General features: G+C 40.9%; 1 protein-coding gene across 1 annotated transcript; it reads right to left on the bottom strand.

The window, feature by feature from the left end:
• Window positions 1-16894: 16894 nt before the first annotated feature.
• LOC147458230 (pentatricopeptide repeat-containing protein At2g33680-like) lies at window positions 16895-19809 on the bottom strand. Its single transcript, XM_086512923.1, has 2 exons — window positions 19706-19809; window positions 16895-19344 (listed from the first exon to the last, which is right to left on the bottom strand). The coding sequence occupies exons 1-2, from the start codon at window positions 19793-19795 to the stop codon at window positions 17197-17199; spliced, it is 2238 nt and encodes a 745-aa protein (XP_086369049.1). The 5' UTR covers window positions 19796-19809; the 3' UTR covers window positions 16895-17196.
• Window positions 19810-20350: the final 541 nt, after the last annotated feature.

Here is a 20350-nt window from a genome sequence, read left to right on the forward strand (position 1 = left end):
AAGAACACAAAAGGTGGATGGAAGCTAAAGCCAACCTAGCCAAGCAACAACTTGAGGAGGTCAAGAGGGAGAGATTGATATCCAAGGAGACCTTCCTTCATCCAGAGGCCGCTAATCAAGCACATTTTTTAGGGCCTTGAAAATCAATAAAAGTTGAGATTTTGTACACTCGCTCACAGATGAGGATGGGAATGCTACACAAGACCAAGAAAAAATGGCTAAAATGACTCTTGATTATCTAAGCCAAATCATTGGTCAACTAGAGACCCGCTCTCAAGAAGTGGATGAAGCCCGAACGACTTTGCTTGAGAGTGTCAATAGAAAATTCCCCAACCTGAAGCCAATAGTCTTGAGATGGCCTTTTCTAAAGATGAGTGTTCACTTGTGTTGCAAGCTCTTGGCAAAGAGAAGTCCCTTGACTAGGATGGTTTGACCACTAAATTCTTTAGGGATTTTTGGGATGACCTCAAGGTCCCAGTAATGTATATGGCTAACCAAGCTTTTATCAAGGGGTTGTTAGATCCAAGTGTGAAAAGAGGGCTCATCAAGCCTATCCTCAAATAGGGTTGTTTCTCGCATCTTAAGCACTGGCGTCCCATAGCTATGATGTCTATGGTATACAAAATCATTACCAAGGTGGTCGCTCATAGAATTGCCCCAATCTTGGACAAAGTCATCTCCCCTCATCAACATGGGTTTATCAAAGGAAGGTCAATATACGACAATATCTTGGCAGCAATTGGCATTGAGTATGCAGCCTTCATGAAGCAGGAGTGCATTTTACTTTAGCTAGACCTAGATAAGGAGAATGATAATGGTCCTTGATTGAAGATTTCATGAAATCATTGGGCTTTGGGCCTCGCCTTTCTTGACTTATACACACTCTGGGTACAAGCAGTAAATCTAAGCTCTTGTTTAATGATAGAATTGTGGGCTCCTTTGAAGCTAGAAGATCTATCAAGCAAGGATGCCCCCTGGACCCTCTTTTCTTTGCCATTGGGATGCATCCTCTACTAACGATTCTTGAAACTGCTATTGCGCGGAGTGAAATTCAAGGCTTAACTTTGCCCGACAAACAATCAGCTGCTCTGCTGGCCAAGATGTTTGCAGATGACTCCCTCCTTTTTTTTGAAAGCCTTCCCTCAGGTACTCAGGAAGGCACTAGAGATTGTGCAGACATTTGCGGTGGCTTTCACTGGTCTCCTTGACGGAAAATGACTCATTTGACCCATCAGTTTGGTCAGGGGAGATTGTTTCTAAAGGAAGGATATTTCATCATCTGGGTGCCCCCTTAGGGGTGTATGTTACTCACAAGCAAAGGTTCCAGTGGGTCCTGGAGAAGATCTAGAGACAAATGAGAAGGTGGGAGTATGTGGTGCTTCCCTTCCCAAGTTGGGTCAAAGTGATCAGTTCATTTATATTGCCTTCACCAATCCGCTCCTCAAAATTTCCAAATGTAACTAGAAGGAGTTTTTGAAACCTGTTAAAAGATTCTTACGGAGGAACAACACTAAAGCCTCGTCGCCATGACAATGGGCAAAGTGGGAAGTTATGGCTCGACTGGTGGTTCAAGGTGGCCTCGGAATTATCAACCTTGCTATTCATGTTGAGGCCCTATGTGCCAAATTTATGGTCTCAATCACAAAATGAGACTAGGCATGGGCTATCATGACCAAGATTATGATAGACAAATCAAAACTTTTATCTAAAGGTGATAAATGGAAAGGGGTCAAGGTGCACGACAAAGTATTAGCCCCACGGTGGTCTAGCTTGAGATAGGGTGGCATCACGGGAGAGTTGGTGCGTAAGTTCAATAGGGCAACATGGGTACTGGAATGGGGTGAGTTAACTAGATACTTCTAGAACTCCATCTGCATTGGTCTCCTTGACTGTTTAAAGTTGCTGGTGTAATTTTGAACCCTTATTGGAGAGAAATTTCAAGAAGGATAAACAATAAAGGACTCCATCGGTTTATCCACTTATGTGATGGAAATAGCAAGTGTGCTAGAAAGTCTCTAACCAATTTTCTACCCAATTTCAACTCAATGGCACTAAGAATCTTCTTATCAACAGAGTTGCTGAAGGCCTAGAAAACATTCTGATGCCGATTTGGGAATCCACTTTTGAGTGGAAAGCTTGGAAATGGCCCATGAGTAGCCATTTCTTTAAACCTTATACCAAGGGCATCTACCAAGTATTGATGCATGAGATTGATTGGGTCACCCCTTTGAACAGATAATGAAAGAAACAATGGTCAAAAGCTTGGTGGGTTGAGGTCACAAAGAACATCTTGAATCCACAATGGCCTTATTTTAAACCTTATACCAAGGGCATCTACCAAGTATTGATGCATGAGATTGATTGGGTTGCCCCTTTGAACAGATAATGGAAGAAACAATGGTCAAAAGCTTGGTGGGTTGAGGTCACAAAGAACATCTTGAATCCACAATGGCCTTATTTCTATGGAAGGTGATGTGGGGGGCTTTGCCAACAAGCATCAAGATTCAAGCATGTGATATTGGCTCCAATAGGTGTTCAGGGTGCAGATTGGTTAGCGAAGACCTTGTCTATCTCTTCATGGAATGCCCTGCAATTAGAGGCTTGGTAGGGAAGGTGTGCAAATGGATACACAGAACATGGAAGATGGGGTTTTTCAAAAAGGATCTCTGCCTTGGTGGGAAACAATTTCAAAGTCCTACACTTCTAATTGTACTCAAATTCTCACATTCTATTTCCTCATTAAGATTTGGAAGGCCAAGGATTGTCGTGTCTTTGATAGCGACCTCTCTATGGCTAGATTCTCAGATATTGTACAAGAAAGTAAGGAGTTAATATTTGTGATAGGTAAAAGGAAAAACTCGGATGATTGGCTTAGGGTGACTCTCTCCATTTGGTCAAGCCTTGTTGTGTAAAGGACTGGACTTCTGGTAATAGGTACTTCTAACTAGGCTCTAATGTGACCACCTACCCCTCAAGGCTCGTCATGTGCTTGAGGCTGTTTTGTATATTTCTTGGTGTCATTCTAATACAATCACTCATAATTGTGAGTTTTTCCAAAACAAAATATGTAAAGATTAAGAGAAAAAAAATTACCTTAGGAAAAAGAAAGGGGGCGTGTAGTTTTAGTCATCAAATGACAACACAATCCATTGTTTTGGTTGAGGGTTTTAATAGTGTAATTTTAGGGAAGTTTTGGACTCAAATTTGGTCCTTTTAGCACTAGAGAGAGAATGTTGCATGACCATTGAATGGAGGACTAACGTAATGGTAATATTTCTTATTTATATCTCAATTTCAAAAACCAATTTTTTGTTGCTTAAAAAACCTCATAGTAATACACATTGCGATTTGCTTGAATCTCTTTTGAATCAAGACCAAATACATGACAAATGTGGCATAACTCGCACTCGATGCAGTTGTGTGCACTTTTTTAATGTGGGAGATTTCATAGTTCTCCCACTCATTCCCATTACTTTGCGCTCTACTAGCTATTTTTCTTATATTTCAGTGCATGCTCTTTGTGCAAAGCGACTCTCTCTCTCTCTCTCTCTCTCTCTCTCTCTCTCTCTCTCTCTCTCTCTCATGCCAAGGGCCAAGCTCCCTTGATTTGTACCTTCCTAACCACACTTTTATCTTCCCCTTCATGCAATCATTGAAGCTCACATTAGTGCCGAGTGAGAGAGATTACAATTCCCTTTCTCTCTTCCTTGCCGAGTTTTTCTACCTTCGCTCACTTTACTAAGTTGAGAGAAAGATCACAAACTCAAATGCAAGCTCACCTTGGTCGTTCCTTGCTTCATCAAATCAAGAGAGAGATAATCGATTGATCCCTTCTTTCTCTTTTTTTCCTTTACCTGCTCTTACTCCCTACAAGCCTTGAGAGAGCTTTGCTTTGCTAAGTCGAGAGGGAGGGAAAGAGCATCCTTCCTCTCCTTCTCCGAAGTCGAGTGAGAGAGAGAGAGAGAGAGAGAGAGAGAGAGAGAGAGAGAGAGAGAGAGAGAGAGAGATCGGCAGCGTGACCTTGATGGTTTGCTTATCTCCTCCTTGAATCCCCTTCACCTTCACATTGTAACCCTTTTTCATCACACGATACCACCTCTCCTTCGTTATCTTCTTATGCCCTCCTCTTATGCCTCTTACCCATCAGTCAGTCACGGCGCCGTGATTGATGTGGCATATGAACCAATGCAATGATGTGGCAGTCCGCAAATAGAGGTGCACCAAATGCAGCAAGAATAGCACCAAACTTGGTCGCCGAGCCTACTCAACATTTTTTTCTTCATGCTCGTTGTTGCCCATGCACCGTAGCGGTCTTTTTGCGAGTGCATCTCCCTCTTCACTACATTGTCCTTGCTTCCATTCTCCTTTTGTTTTCCCATTAAAACCCTTTAGTTGACTTATTTTTGGCGGCCATTGAGTTTATGGGAGGCCAACCACTTCTTCCAAAGGGCACCACATTTGGCATATGTTGACCAATGCCTCATGCCATTCTCCTTATTTTGTTCGCTGCCTCACGCCATTCTCCTTTTGCGTTTTCCTTTTGTTTTCCCATGAAATCCCTTTAAATTGACTTATTTTGGGTGGCCATTGAGTTTATGGGCCGCCAGCCACTCCTTCCAAAGGGCACCACATTTGGCATATGTCGACCAATCCATGCTTAAGCATAAATTTCCCCGCCACAGTTGTGTTGGGCAATACCACAATAAAAAATATCCTCAGGCACTTATCGTGCTCTCTGAATCGCATCACATTCGGCATACATATTGGCCAAGGCATTGCTAAGCACAACATTTGGAGAATTTCTCCCTTTTGCATCCGGTTAAAAAGTCAGAGCTTCTTTGCCACAGCTTTGTTCGACATTCCCCGCATCACCTTTAGCATAAATATCTGGCAAGGCATCATTAAAGACATCATTTGGCATAATTATCAACTTGGTTCACATATCCACCTAAACATTTCTATCGATTTTCCAATATTGCCAACCAAGCACTGACAATCACCACTTTAGGCATATATATTGACACGTCAAGCATAATTTTGGCATCATACCCCACTATCAATGCACTGCATGAGATGACATTCTGGATAAGATGCTCCTTGACCTCTTATTGTCCTATTACATGAACCGCATTCCAAAACCTGGTCGAAAGCCAAAAACTCCTAGTTGGCACACTCATCAAGGCGACCAAACTAGTATGGAACTAGCCCCCCAAGGAACTAAACTGCCAATATCTTGGCAACAACCGAAGCTCTGATTGCCAATCTAAAAAGATCAACGTGCTCCACAAGATACCATTTCAGGCCCATGCATTCACTTCATCCCTAACCCTTCATCTACAGTTTCCCAATCTAGTACAGATTTGCAATCAATCCCAACTTCAAGTTGGCATAGCTTCTTCACCGTAGCTCCAATTGATGAGCCATAAAGACAGGCCCATAGACCACCTTGAGCACTACAATTTTAATCTATAAACTTCCATTTTTAATCACCTCATACATACCCACTTTTAGCATCAAAAACATAGGTTATGTCCCCTTAAAGCCGCATCTGGCATACATTTAGCATCAAACCTTGCCTGCTATCAAGTTGGCCACTACTCAATATACATATAGACTTCAAAGAAGCTAAACATGCATCCCTTGGCCCTTTTTCCCATCATGGAAGCGGAGCGGCCCAACATCGATAATCCATGTAGAGGCCCAATGTGCCAAGTTTCTAACGGAAATCTCTATGTAGGACCATGCATGGGCTATTATGATAAAATACATGATTGGGAAATTCAAACTTATCTCTTAGTGTGGCTAGTGGAAAGGCATAGAGATGAACGACAAGCTAATCACCCATGCGTGGTCCAACTTTAGACTGGGAGGTACATCAAGCGACCTGTACGAAAGTGCAACCGACGAGCTGTGGAGGCACTAGATGGAAAGAGCTAACCAGGTACTTAAAAAATTCCATCACACATTAGTCCCCTTGTCTCTCTCTAAATCCGGTGTTGCCATATATATGTGGTAGTGATGTGTATGAACACAATTACGACCATCGAGGCATTTTTTCCCTAACTAGGAGGTTTTTTCCCTACGCATTGTATTTATGCCCGTCACTCTAGGGCTAACTCATCTTTCATTGTGCACTAAGAAATACTACTCTCTATTGTGTGCCTTGAGATTCCTTTGTCTTCCCATGTTCCCTTGTGTAGATTTTTCTTGATGCTTTGCCAGATTCTTACAAGACTTTTTCTAGTACTCAAATACCTATGACCCAAAGAAATCTTGATGTTATCAAGTTTGATTCATTATGCACTTTGCTATTGCAGGAGTCACTTTTGAGAAAGAATAGGGATAAATAGTGTGCATTTGAATAGGCCTTTATTGTTGCTCAAAGAAAAGGCGGTACCAGCAATGTAACCACTTCTCATGGTGCTTCTCTTGCACTTTTCTATTGCTGCAGGAGTCACTTTTGAGAAAGAATAAGGATAAATAGCGTGCAATTGAATAGGAATTTATTGTTCCTCAAAGAAAAGGTGGTAACAACAATGTAACCACTTCTCATGGTGCTTCTGCGAGTGGTAAATCACATGTTCCTAATACTTCTACTGGAAGCACTTTGTCTGGGAATTTTTGTGAAAAAGGAAAAAAAGAAGATGTGTTGCCATCATTGTAAAGTTAATGATCACTTGATCAAGCATTGTCCAAATCGAAGGCAAAAGAGGCTAAGAAGAAAGAGGTTGGTTCCACTACAAGTGCAACTATTCTTGACTCTTTTGTGAAAGGAGACTGCAATGTTGATGTAGATGTAGAATGGGCTTTTGGTGCAGAGTGCACTTATGATCCTTCTATCCATGATGCATGTATGTCAGTTGTTGCAGATGCTCATGGGTGGTACTTTGACATTGGTGCTACAAAGCACATTACACCTCTCTCGAGGATGTCCCTCATGGGAATACAGTCACTTGTGCCAACAATGTCTCTTATTCATTCAAGGGAGTTGGAAAGATTGTGTTGACTATTGAAAATGGAAATTCTTTCACACTTGTTGATGTACTTTATGTACCTGGGATCAAGAAGAACCTTTTGTCTGCATATCTGCACTTGCTAGACTTGATCTTGTTTTCAAATTTGTGGATGACAGATGTACAGTTCATGATCTTATTTTTGGTGATGAGATTGTTGGATCAAGCATTTTGTGTCGTGGACTATATAAGCTCACTTTGTATGAAAAGTGTGGGTGAAACTTTGGCATGCACGTTTTGGGCATTTGAATTTTGCCAGTTTGCTACGTTTGCAAAAATCTGGTATGGCTTCTTTGCCTCCTCTTGAATCATGTGTAAATCATGTTTGTGAAGGCTCTATTTTGGGTAAGATGTAGTGATCAAATTTTCCAAAGGATGGTTTATTAAGGACTACATGTAGGTTGCAATTGATGCATTGTGATTTTTGTGGTCCCATGAAAACTCCGTCCTTGGGCAACTACCTTTACGTGACTTTCATTGATGATTACTACAGGGATGCATGGGTGTATCACTTAAAGCCAAGTCCGAAGTGTTTATGTGCTTCAAGCAATTTCAAGCTATGGCTGGAAATTTCTCTAAATGTACTATGGGCACCTGTTTAGATAAAGGGGGGGAGGGTATATGTCTCATGAGTTTAATGCATTTCTAGCTAGTTGTGGGATAAAATACCAATGTACAATCTCATACACACCTCAGAAAAATGGTGTTTTTGAGAGGAAGAACATGTCTCTTACGGAGATGGCATGATGTAAGGTCAAGAGTCAAGCTTTGCCACATTCGTTTTGGCTTGAGGCCATCATGTGTGCCACTTATGTACTCAACAGGTATCCTACAAAAGTTTTGCAGTCTATGACTCCATATGAAACTCGCTTTTGGGTGTTTGGCTTATGCTTTGATACCACAAATGCATCGTAAAAAATTGATGGTAAGGCTACCAAATGCATTTTTGTCGGTTACAGTATTGAAAAAGAAGGTTATAGATTGTACCATCTGCAAAAAAAATGTATCTTGGTTTCATGGGATGTTGTGTTTGTGGAGGATTCTATTCAACCTTTGCTAGCATGTACTAGGGACAGTAATTTAAGCTCGCAGGACATTTATGACAGCTCGTTACCTCTTTTTAGTGGTGGAAACTTAAATGTAAATTCCAATGAGGCAAATGTATAGCCTATGGGGGTTATTGAAAATATTACAGATCAACCAATTTTTGATGTAGATGTACATGGTGTACTTGATGTGGAAAGGGCTGAGAATGAGCAGACTAGAGGCATGCCAAAATGGTTGGTGCATACTTTGTGTGATAGTAAATCGGATGAACCTTTGTCTAGTCATACTCGTTCAAGTTCTTGCCATGCATCTTATGCATCATATTGGTATGCTTTGGCTATTTCTAGCTTATGTGTTGTGGAGGAACCTTCACCTTTTTATGAAGCACAAAATTCTGAAAATTGGATGGCTACCATGCAATTAGAATATGATGCACTTATAGAAAATGAGACATGGAATTTATGTGATTTGCCTCCTAGAAAAAAAACCATTCGTATTAAGTGGGCCTACAAGTTGAAACATAAGACGGATGGTGTGATTGATGGCTATAAGGCTTGACTTGTTGCAAAACAATATGCACAGCAAAAAGGAATAGATTATGAAGAGAGTTTTTCTCCCACTTGTTGTATGACTACTGTACGTTTTCTACATGCATTGGCATCATTTTGGTTGGGATGTACATCAATCAAACATTGTTGCTGCTTTCTTGAATGGTGACATATTTGAGGAAGTTCATGTACTGCAGCCCCACGGTTTTGTCAAAAAAGGACAAGAGGATAAAGTGTGAAAATATAAGAAATCTTTGTATGGATTGAAGCAATCTCCTCGTGCTTGGTATGACAAAGATGACATTCATTTGGTCAAACAAGGCTTTCATAATAGTCGAGTAGAAAGCACTTTGTATGTAAAGCGTGAGGGTGATGTACTTTTCATTGTTGTTCTATATGTGGATAATTGTTGACTAGACCAAATGATACTCATGTTGCTGAATCTAAGGCTGATTTGAATGCTACTTTCAAGATGAAAGATTTGGTGATGTTGCATCATTACTTGGGCATACAATTTAAGCAGTGTGATGGTGGTATTGCCTTGTGTCCGACAAGCTATATAGAGACATTGCTATGTAAGTTTGGACTTGAGGACTGCAAGCATATTACCACTCCCATGGAAATAGGTTTGAAGTTGAGTCTTCATGATGTTGGTGATCCTATCGATGTCACTCTTTACCAAACTGCTATTGGATGCCTTATTTATGTATGCAATACAAGGCCAGAAATTCAGTTTGCAATCTCACAGGTTAGTAGATTTATGCATAGCCAAGGGTCTAAGCATTGGCAGGCTGTCGAGCGGATTTTTCAATACTTGAGTGACACTTCTTGGGTTGTTTTATCCCAAAGGGGCATCATTTCCGCCATATTTACATGCTTTTTCAGACTTAGGTTGTTATGACACACGAGTGTCCAGGAGTGGTTTTTGTTTCATGCTCTCTCATGCATATCAAGGCATTGTCTCGTGAGATGTTTGAAGCTTTCTACAAAGAAAATATGAACAATAAAGGTATAAGGCATCTGGTCCATTTATGGGACAGCTTCAATAGGACCTGGAAAGGTATTGACCAACTGGATTCTCAATTCAATCTAGGTGGGACAAAAATACTGCTGGCAATCAGAGTTCTGGAAGGGCTCAACTACTGTTATATGTTGGTTTGTAAATCCGAGTATGTGTGGAAAGCCTAGCATTGGCCCAAAACAGGTAATTTGGGAAACTGAAAACCAAGGATGTTTATTTATCTCTTGTCATGAATGCTAATCTCTAACCTTGGGACCAAAAGGGGAAAGTCCATAAAAGGGGAGTTAATTATCTCAATCATAGGTACACATCAAGGAAGGATCAATGTATCTCCGGAAGTTTTGATCAAAGATACATAGGAGTTAAAAAATAGAAAGTGATTGTGCTAAGATAAATTCATTAGAATAACTCTTTAGACTCTATATATGGAATCTGGGAAGCCTTAGGATGAAATTCTAACTTGCCACAAAATGTCTAAATTTAGCAAGTCTAAATCTAGCAAGTTTTGGGAGCATCTTGGTGGCACCTCCAAAGCATTGTGCTAAGATTTTTCACAGGAGGTGAAATTTTTAAAGCCCAAAGGGTGAGTTTTATTTTCACCAAAGATTATCCTAATTTAGCAGGTCCTAAATTAGCCCCGGGTCTTGCACCGGAGCTAATTAATTAAAAGGTAAGCTTAAGGTTTTATCAAATGAAAGAAAAAATATAAAGACTAAGGTTAGATCAACTCTTCCTCATTTAGTAAGTTGACTCTAGTCTGTGTTTATTAAGCTTGACTACCGCCACATGTCCAAGGTGGCACATGCTTGCTTTGTGTGAACTTAAAAAAGTCCTTTTGGAGGGGGGACTGGCTCCAAGAAAAATTTGTGCTCTTGCAGAGCCTTGCTAAAATCAAAAGGACTTGTCTTTAAGACACCATCCTTTTGATTTAAGCAAGGCTCCGCAAGAGCTCTCTTTTATAATACAAGTCCTTTTGGAGGGGGGACCGGCTCCAAGAAAAATTGGACATCGTCGAGTTGTCAATCTTACTTGGTCATTCTCTTTGAATTATATGCATGGTTAAAGTGTTTTTAATGTGTGTTTGTGTAAAGAATTCAACCTCTCTCTTATAGGAAATCTCTCTCCTTTCATATTTAAATTCCACTGAATCTAAAAGTAAGTGTTAAATTCTCTGACATCTCTTATGGCCTCATTTGATTGGTTCTATCCCCTTAATAGGTAGTGGAAAAAATAGTGGCTAGAGAAAAGATGGGGGGCAATAATGAAGAATATATGGTCTCCACAATGGTCCATGGCAATGAAGTTCTTTATATGTAAGGTGGTATAAGGGGCTCTTTCCTCGAGGGATTCACTATTAGTAATGGGGGGAAGTCACCTGCGTGCATCTGAATTAGAGAAAATCCCCTATATATGGTATCTTACATGCTAACCTACCCCCTACATACGGACAACATACGGACGTTCTCGCAATGATCCATCCCCCCTCATACAAATTTTGTACAGAATGTAATGACCCACTATTTTATGTATACTAGTAACATATGGACGTTCTCACAATGATCCATCCCCCCTCAGACGGATTTTGTACGGAATGTAATGACCCACTATTTCATGTATACTAGTAACATGACAATTTTAGAAACACATGCTTTTGCAAAAATACATGTTGAATCGCAAATGAACAGAAGTGTAGATTGTAGTGTGTTTTCATTTGAGAGAACAAACCACCATGAAAAGCAGCAAATATAATGAATACTAATAAACCAATCGATTCAATGTAATTTGTCAAAAAACGGACAATGTTTCCCTTGTAAACTGATACAAATCGCAATTTCAAAATAAATGATACTAGCCACATATTCAGTAGGCTTCCCACATGGGATTTAAGGCACACACCATTGTATTTAAGGCACACACCATTGTATTTAAGGTGGGCCAGGTAGTTGTATGTAGCCCCCCCCCCGTATACGGTATGAGTATGAAATAATGAGGGGCTACCCCTATTGTATACGCTTATGTACAAAATTCAAAACCGCCTCTTGTACACTCACGTGGTACCGTACGAAAAAACATAGTGAATCCCTCGGGGCTCTGCCGACAGGGGTGAAAATTAATGTCAGAGGGATCGGCTCAGATAGATGTAGTGCCTGCAAAATGGCTTGTGAGGACCTCCGTTGCCTAATCAAGGATTGCCTAGTGGACTAGCAGGGAAAATGTCTAAGTGGGTTCAAAGGACATGGACAATAGGTTTCTCTAAGAATGATATGTTCCTTGGAGGGATGAGGTTGAAGATCCAGGTGCTCTTGGTATGTACTCAAATTGTCAAGTTCTGTTACTTCAAGGAAATTTGGAAGGCTAGGGACTGTAGGGTGTTTGATAATTCTCTTGTATGTGCTAGCTTCACGGAGATAGTACTTGAAAGCCAGGAACTTATTGTCTCCATTGGTAAAAGGAAGGACTCGGACGGCTAGTAATGGGCCATCAATTCTGCTATGACGGGGTAGTGGGTTGCGGCTTTGGGGAGGCCCGTAGTTGTCTAATGTAACATGATGTCCCTCAAGGATCAACATGAGCTTGAGGTGTCTTTGTACATATCAATACATACCCTCACTATTGTGAGTTTGGAAAAAAAAAAAGACTACTTGCCTTCTATTATCTTTGAAATCCATCATTGAAATTCTTGGCCTTTCATGTAATGTAGCCAAGGCCATTTTCAAGTCCTCAAGGTAATCTTGGTTCTGAAAAGAAAAGCAATATAAAATTACATTTAAAACTTCTTGAGTGCATCATTAGAGTCTTTACCTTCCTCAAATTGAATGAAGATAGATTTTGTCAGTTTTTGAATAGAAAGTGAAATAGATTTCACTTCTAGATTTGTCTTGTATGCTTTGTTTTGTATGGAAGAGACTTCTTAGGACACCTTTTTAGAGGATAAGAGGACTTGCACTGAGATGCATAGTTCCTCCTTCTGGGTGAACCTAGAGATTTATTTCAAGCAGGAAGACTTTGTTGAGGAGATGCTGCCCCTTGCTGATTTGGAAAGGTCCTAAGAGAAACCTCTCCCTCTTCTTTGGGAATTCTCTTCTGAATCCAAAACATAATCCTCATGATTAGCTTGAGCTTATAAGCTAGCTATAGCTTGTTGTATTTGTGCAACATAAAAATCAAGCTATAAGAATCTAATTTGCCTAGATGACTGGTTGTAGATTAAAATTATTCTATGCTTCTTGAAATCAATGTGCAAAGTATCTAATTGCATGCATTCCTTGTACATAAATATCATCATCATAAAAATTTGTTCCTAACAAGTTTGTGCAATTTTTTGAATATCGTGCCTCATGAATTCCTCTTGTGATTCATCTTGTAGTATTGACACCCATGGTTTAAGTTCTGTTAATTAATCACAATAGAGAGGAGAATGGTATCATTGTGTGCTTATATCAACAAATCCTTATAGGCTTTTGTGATAACTCAATAGTGGTTAAGCCAAAGGCAACTCCCAAAAGAGTTCACTATCAAGACTACAACTCTCAAGGTGCTAAGCAATATTCTTAGTAGGATAATACATATGTCTTCATTATCTTGGTTAATTAACATGCTAAACCTTTCATGGTCTGCCCTTGAGCCATCCTCTCTTCAATGAGAAAGGACGAGCTAATGCTTTGATACTAATGTAGCTAAATTGTAACTTGAAAATGAATAATAAATTGAAGTAGACAAAGAAAATAATACATTGACCCTCCCCCTCCCCCCCCCCCTCCCTATGTCAAAAGGACTTTCTCATTAAGGTTATAATTCCAAGTAAATGCAACAAGAACTACTAATTTGTTAAGCTCTTTGGTCATTATTGCACTATGTGAAGGCTTAGAGATTTACAAGTTGGGTGATTAATAGCTCTATTTTACCAACTTTACATGTGCAATACTATACTCCTCTCAAAGGCGTTTAACTACCCAAATCGTACAACCCTACAAAAAGGGAGAGATGTAAGATTCACAAGAGAAGTACATAATCAGAGTTAAGCTACTTAAACAAGAAGCTATTGGGATTGGGAAAATCCCCCTTCTTTGTTGTGTGGCAATAAATTAAGCATTAAGTAGTCATAAGAGCAAAAGAGAGAAAGAGAGACACAGAGCCTCGATAGAGCTTTCCGGTGAGCTAAGCAAGCCCAAAAAGCTTAAGCATGTTTTGAATGCACACATACACTCCTCACAGAGAAAGATGCCCGAGAGTTGAATATTTGTCACATAATTCACAGATACCTTGCATGACAAGCCAACACTCCAGCTTTCTGCCTCCTTTTCTCTTGAAGTGGATTGACCTCTACCTGAAGTGGGCTGACCTCTCCTTCCTAGGCCTTGTATGAGTCATTTGTAGCTCAAGTGCAACGTATGCACTTATCATATAAGGTCCATCTCTCACGATAGCCATCCCATGCAATGCCTATACAACTCCCTAAACACACAAATCAAGAGAGCCATTTTAAACTTGGTTTAAAACCCCAAAAACTATGTCGAGCTCCTTAAATAATATCACATCATAATTGATATTTCTTGAGCTTTTGACAATTTTGTATCCCTTCTCCCATTCCAGAGTGGCTTCTTAGACAATAAAAAAACATCATTGCAAGGTGAACTTTACAAATTGGGGGATTGATAATTCTTTATTTCCTGCTTTACCCCTACAATGCTAACCTCCCTCTCCAAGGCATTTAATTACCCAAATTGGATAGGCCTACAAAGAGGGAGAGGTTAGATTTTCAAGATAAGTACAAAATGATGCTTCAACGGCTTTAACAAGAACATATTGGAATTGAGAAGATCTCTCTTTTTGTTCTTCATCTTTGATGTGTGGCGATACATATTACTTCTATGTAGTCAAGAGAACAAAAGAGAGAAAGAGAGATATATAGTTCGTATTGAGATTTTTTATGAGCCTAAGCATGCCTAGAGAGATTAAGCATCCTCTACATGCACACATGCATTTGCAACATAGGGATGGTGCCATCTTTCAACCCTGAGAGCTGAGTATGTGCTATAATTATCTTGCATGGTAGAACACCATTGCTTTCTGAGTAACTGCTATGATTACCTCCTCAGCTTTCAGCCTCCATTTCTCATTATGTGGATTAACCTCTCCTTTCTAGGCCTTGAGTGAGTGATCTGCAACTCAAGTGTAGCATAAGTACTTATCATAAGCCCCATGTCACACGAAATCCTTCCTATGCGTACGACTCCCTAAACAAGAAAATCAAGGTTCGAAAGTCATCTTGAACTTGTTTGAAAACCCAAAAATTATGCAAAGCTCCATAAATGATTTCCCACATCATGATGGATATTTCATGAGCTTTTGACACTTTTATGTTCATTTTTCCATGCCACAAAGGCTTCTCAAACATTTTAAAAATGTTGTTGCAAGGTGAACTTTACAAATTGGGTGATTAATTTCTCTATTTTGCCTACTTTGCACCTACATTTGAATTACCAAATCAGATAGCCTTGTAAAGAGGGGGAGGGGTCATATTTGCAACCTAAGCACTTATCATAAGCTCCATGTCAAATAATAGCCTTCTTGTGCAGCTCTTTGAACACAGAAATCAAGGTTCAAGGGTCATTTTGAGCTTTTTAACACTTATGATTTCCCATATCATTATGGATATTTCTTGAGCTTTTGACACTTTTATGGCCATCCTTCCATTCCATTGAGGGTTCTCCAAATCATTGAATAGCCATATGACCTTATCTTGTGGATTGTACAACGGGTTATAAAAAAAAGTGATGAAACCAAAAGGTCTTTGGCCATGTCTATCACAATGTCACACTCAACTCCCTCAAAGAGGAGAGAACTCCAAGATCTAAGTCATTATGCACCTAAGGACACTCCTAGCAGTCCACTCCTTCTAACTCAGCCTACATAATGATTATGAAAAAGCAACGGATGAGTCAAATAACCTCATCTCCCCCAACTCAGACTTAATAAGAAATCTTCATTTGTGACTTGCAAGCTTCTTGACAGAGCTCACTCTCCCCAACAACTAATGTCGGAGCTAACCCATGAAGAGTGGTATATGCATCACAAGGGGAGCATAGTCTCACTCCGAAGCACTTTGCAAGAGCATGAAGGATGCCACCCTACCAACACATCCTATGTTCATGTACTTGTTGAAGTGTGACATGAAACATTTTGTGGTTTCATTCGTTTCGGGGTTCCGAGGTTTTGAAACATTACATTTCAATGCAAGAAAAAGAAAGATGGGTTTCATAATAATATGTATATATTTATATATTTGTTTAAATTTTCATTTATATATGTACATATATACCTATATATGTGTGCGTGCATATGTATATGCGCATGCACACGATGCACTCACATCTATATCCATAAGCACACACATATAGGTGTGTAGTGTGTTGGAAGAGTGAAAAACAAAAAAAAAAAGCAAATAATAAATTTCTTGCATGAGAGAACCCAAAACTATTCTATTGCTTGTGTATACTCTCTCTATTTTTGTATCATCATGTGGCCTCTAATTTTGTATCATCTAAAACTAATCAGATACAAGCTCTTGTTACAAAGGTGTAAACCTCAAAGTCTCAGTTGAAGTTTCGCATTTTGGACGTTTCACCGAAACATTTCCGGGGTTTCAGAGCTGCAAAACCCGTTTTTATGTCACACTAACTTGTTGTCATCCTTGTCCTCCATTCGAGGGACTGTCTCTTCCCGGTGTCTTTGCAGCAGACTCGTGTGGATCGGCGGAAGAACTTATCTACAGCGCTTGTGCCAGGTGACTTTACAGCTGTGCACTTGTGCAAGGGGTAATTGAGCTGAATGAGACATCCGATGAAGCCTTCGCTAGACGTCCCATCTAACAGCACATGAAGCACTCATCTGGCAGCCATGAGTATGCAACTCACTGCCTAGTCCACTCACCACTTACTTTGGAGAGAACCACCACTTCTGAGCTTGAGCATTGCCCACAAGAACAATGACAATGGGCCTTCGCAGCCATTGAAGCAGCTGTTCTGGGGGGCTCAGCTTAGGTACAAATGAGATCTCCAAGCCAAACTAGCACATGAAGGTACTCCAGCTTGAAATGAACAAAGCAGACTGAAACTCAGAAGTCTGCTTCTCAGCCATCAGACCATACAATCCAAAACATGGCACCCAAAGCCAAAGGGCTCATCTATATCACCTTGGCAACCATGTCTAGGCTCTCAAACGCTAGCAGGTAGCATCTTGGTTTGCACATCAATGATCTTGCCCACCTACGCAAGGAGGCGAGTTTGAACCAAGTCTTGACAGTTTGCATCTTTGACAATTATTTTGCGACTCTCTATTTTCAATATTAGTAATGTAGATGCATAGCAATTCCCACAAATGCACAAACTTTTCTGAATGCATATGTCTCCCTTGCGGTGTTTTCATGATCACACAAGCAATGGTCAGTTTTTCAGAATACTGACAAAGCAATACTTTCTTTGAATCATGGGAAACGTTTTGTGAGACACAACACAAATTTGTGACTAGTGTTGAGACAGTTTAAGTTCAGGGTCTTGTACCCTGTCTACTTTGTGGATGCTCGGTATCCTGGTTGCTTCCGAGCATAATTTTTTGCTCTCATGAGTTCAATGTTTTGTGCATCCTCTTGCATTCCAGCAGATGCATACAAATTACTCATTAAGACATATGCTGCAGCATTACATCCATCTAAATGTACTGCATGCTCAAAGGCCAATCTTCCAAGCTCCACATTTCCCCATTCACAGCAAGCACCTAGAAGAGCCAACCAAACTGGAGGATAATCAGATGATGGCATCCTTTTGATTACTGTCATAGCTTTGTCAAAAAGCCTTGCACGCCCAAACAGATCAACCATGCAAGTGTAATGCTCCTTGTCTGGCATAATTCCATGTTTTTCCCTCATGCTATTAAAGTACATTTGGCCCTCTTCCACTAGACGAGAGTGACTACATGCATTGAGCACACTAACAAAAGTGACTGCAGATGGGGACGTGCCCTCTCGTTGCATCCACTGAAAACATTCAAGAGCTTCCCCGGCCAGCCCTTGCTGGGCATATCCTCCTATAAGTGCTGTCCAAGAGGCTACATCTGGAGAGAGGCCCTCACTTCGCATCCTACGGAAACAGCCCAGAGCTTCGTGGCCCCTCCCTTGTTGGGCATATCCTGCAATCATTGCATTCCAAGAGACCACATCCCGGACATGAAGCTCATCGAGAACATTTTGTGCTTTTGTGAGGACAGCACATTTAGCATACATGTCAACCAAGGCACTACCAAGTGTGATCTCTTTTGTCAATAACCCTTGACTAACAATCTCATAGTGAATTTTTTTGCCCATGTCAACATCTTGCAGTATGCCACAGGCCTTCAAGGTGCAAGCATAGGTAATTGCATTGGGAGAGACACCCTCACTTTGCATCTCCTGAAAACAGCCCAGAGCTTCTTGGCCCTGGCCCTGTTGGATATAACCTGTGATCAATACATTCCAAGAGACAACATCCCGAATAGGAAGCTCATCAAAAACTTCTTGCCCTTTCGTGAGGACACCACATTTTGCGTACATGTCAATCAAAGCATTGCCAAGCATGACATGTTTTAATAACATACCCTGACTGCCAATCTCATCGTGAATTCTTTTGCCCATGCCAACTTCTTCCATAATTCCACAAGCCTTCAAGGTGCAAGCATAGGTGGTAATATTTGGAGAGAGACCCTCACTTCGCATCCGGTGGAAACAACCTAGTGCTTCCTTGCCATGCCCATGTTGGGCATATCCAGCAATTAGTGTGTTCCAAGAGATCACATTTCGGACACGGAGCTCATCAAGAACTTTTTGTGCTTTCACAAGGACACCACATTTGACATACATATGGACCAAAGCATTGCCAAGAATAACATGTTTTTCCAACAACCCTTGACTAGCAATCTCATCGTGCATTTTTATGCCCAAGTTAGCTGCTTGTGTAATGCCGCACGCCTTCAAGATGCAAGAATAGGTTATAGCATCCGGAGAGAGACCCTCGCTTCGCATCCGCTCAAAACACTCTAAAGCTTCCTGGCCACACCCCTGTTGAGCATATCCCGCGATCAATGCACTCCAAGAGACAACATTGCGCACAGGAAGCTTATCAAGTGCTTTTTGTGCGTTGGTGACGAAACCACATTTGGCGTACATGTGGACCAATGCATTGCCAAGCATAACATGTTTTTCCAACAGCCCTTGTCTAGCAATCTCTTCATGTAATTTTTTTCCCATGTCAATGTCTTGCGTAATGCCACAAGCCTTCAAAATGCAAGCATAGGTGATAGCATCGGGAGAGAGGCCCTCACTTCGCATCCGCTGAAAACAGCCTAGAGCTTCCTTGCCACGCCCATGTTGGGCATATCCTGTAATTAGTGCATTCCAAGATATAACATTCCGAACAAGAAGCTCATCAAGAACTTTTTGTGCTCTTGAGAGGGCTCCACATTTGGCATACATACTGACTAATGTGTTCCCTAAGTATGTGTTCTCCTGGAGTAGCCCACTATCACAAATATCAGCATGGATTCTACAGCCTTGGTACAAATCCTTCTGCTGAGCACAGGCTTTTAGTGAGGCCATAAATGAAAGACTCTTTATCGTTCTCTTCCTCTCCATGATCAACTTGTCTTGTGGATACTGCTTCTTTCCTGGGAATTTGCAGGTGCTCTGTTGACACAAAAAGTGAACAAATGAATCAGTTATTCCTCAAACTCAAAAAGCTCTCTCTCTCTCTCTCTCTCTCTCTCTCTCTCTCTCCAATACTTGTCTGTTAGAATTGCTCGCCGTCCGCTAATTCTGATGACGTTGGAAGCAGAAGTCGGAGCTCCACGGCGAGACGACATACTTTCCTTTGGGCTTTCGATTCTGCTCCTCTCTCTCTCTCTCTCTTCCAACGTCATCAGAATTAGCGGACGGCGAGCAATTCTAACAGACAAGTATTGAACTCAACACGTGCCCGGCTAACTGGTTACTTCCAAAGGAGCCCACAAACGGCCACGTGGCATCCAAAAAAGAGCGCAGCTCCTACTCGCGCTATAAGTACGATCTGCAGCCTGGCCGCGAAACAGAGCAAAGGCAGCGGCAAGGGATCTGAGTCAGATGGAGAGTTAATGGACATGGGCCAAGCAGATGGAGCGCACTACGTTCGGAAGGAAAAGCTATTGAAATCGAAACTTATCCAGCAAGGTTTTTTCTACAATCGACTTGGCACACACACAAAATTTAGAGCTTGCCGCGATAGAAAAAGGGGTTCACACACACACACACACACAAAGTGAGTGATGGCGCTTTGAAGAAGCTGAAGGGCTCGTAGCAAAAGTAGCAACTAGTGAGATGTAGTTGCTCGTCTAATGCTCAGTTGAAGCTATCTGCAAGTGCAATTGAGTCTGAAAGTATGAAGGATATATGCGATGTAGGTCAGAAAGATCTCAAGCTTTTGAAGATTGATGTTGGCCAGCAGCTTTACAGTGCCAAGGGAGATGGGTTCACCCCAACTGTTGGAGGCGTTGTAGTAACGACTTAGTCACAACCCACACAAAATTATCAAATTCGTGGATCAGCAACCCGGTTAGAGCATGGAAGCACGAGCATTGGATAAATAGAAATAAAGGATTCAAGAGATCACCTCTCCAATGCAAGTAGGAATTAGCCATGGTGGCAAGACTAACTCTAA

Source organism: Adiantum capillus-veneris, chromosome 5 (assembly GCF_014529385.1).
Source record: "Adiantum capillus-veneris isolate H3 chromosome 5, ASM1452938v2, whole genome shotgun sequence".
Classification (NCBI taxonomy): Eukaryota; Viridiplantae; Streptophyta; class Polypodiopsida; order Polypodiales; family Pteridaceae; genus Adiantum; species Adiantum capillus-veneris.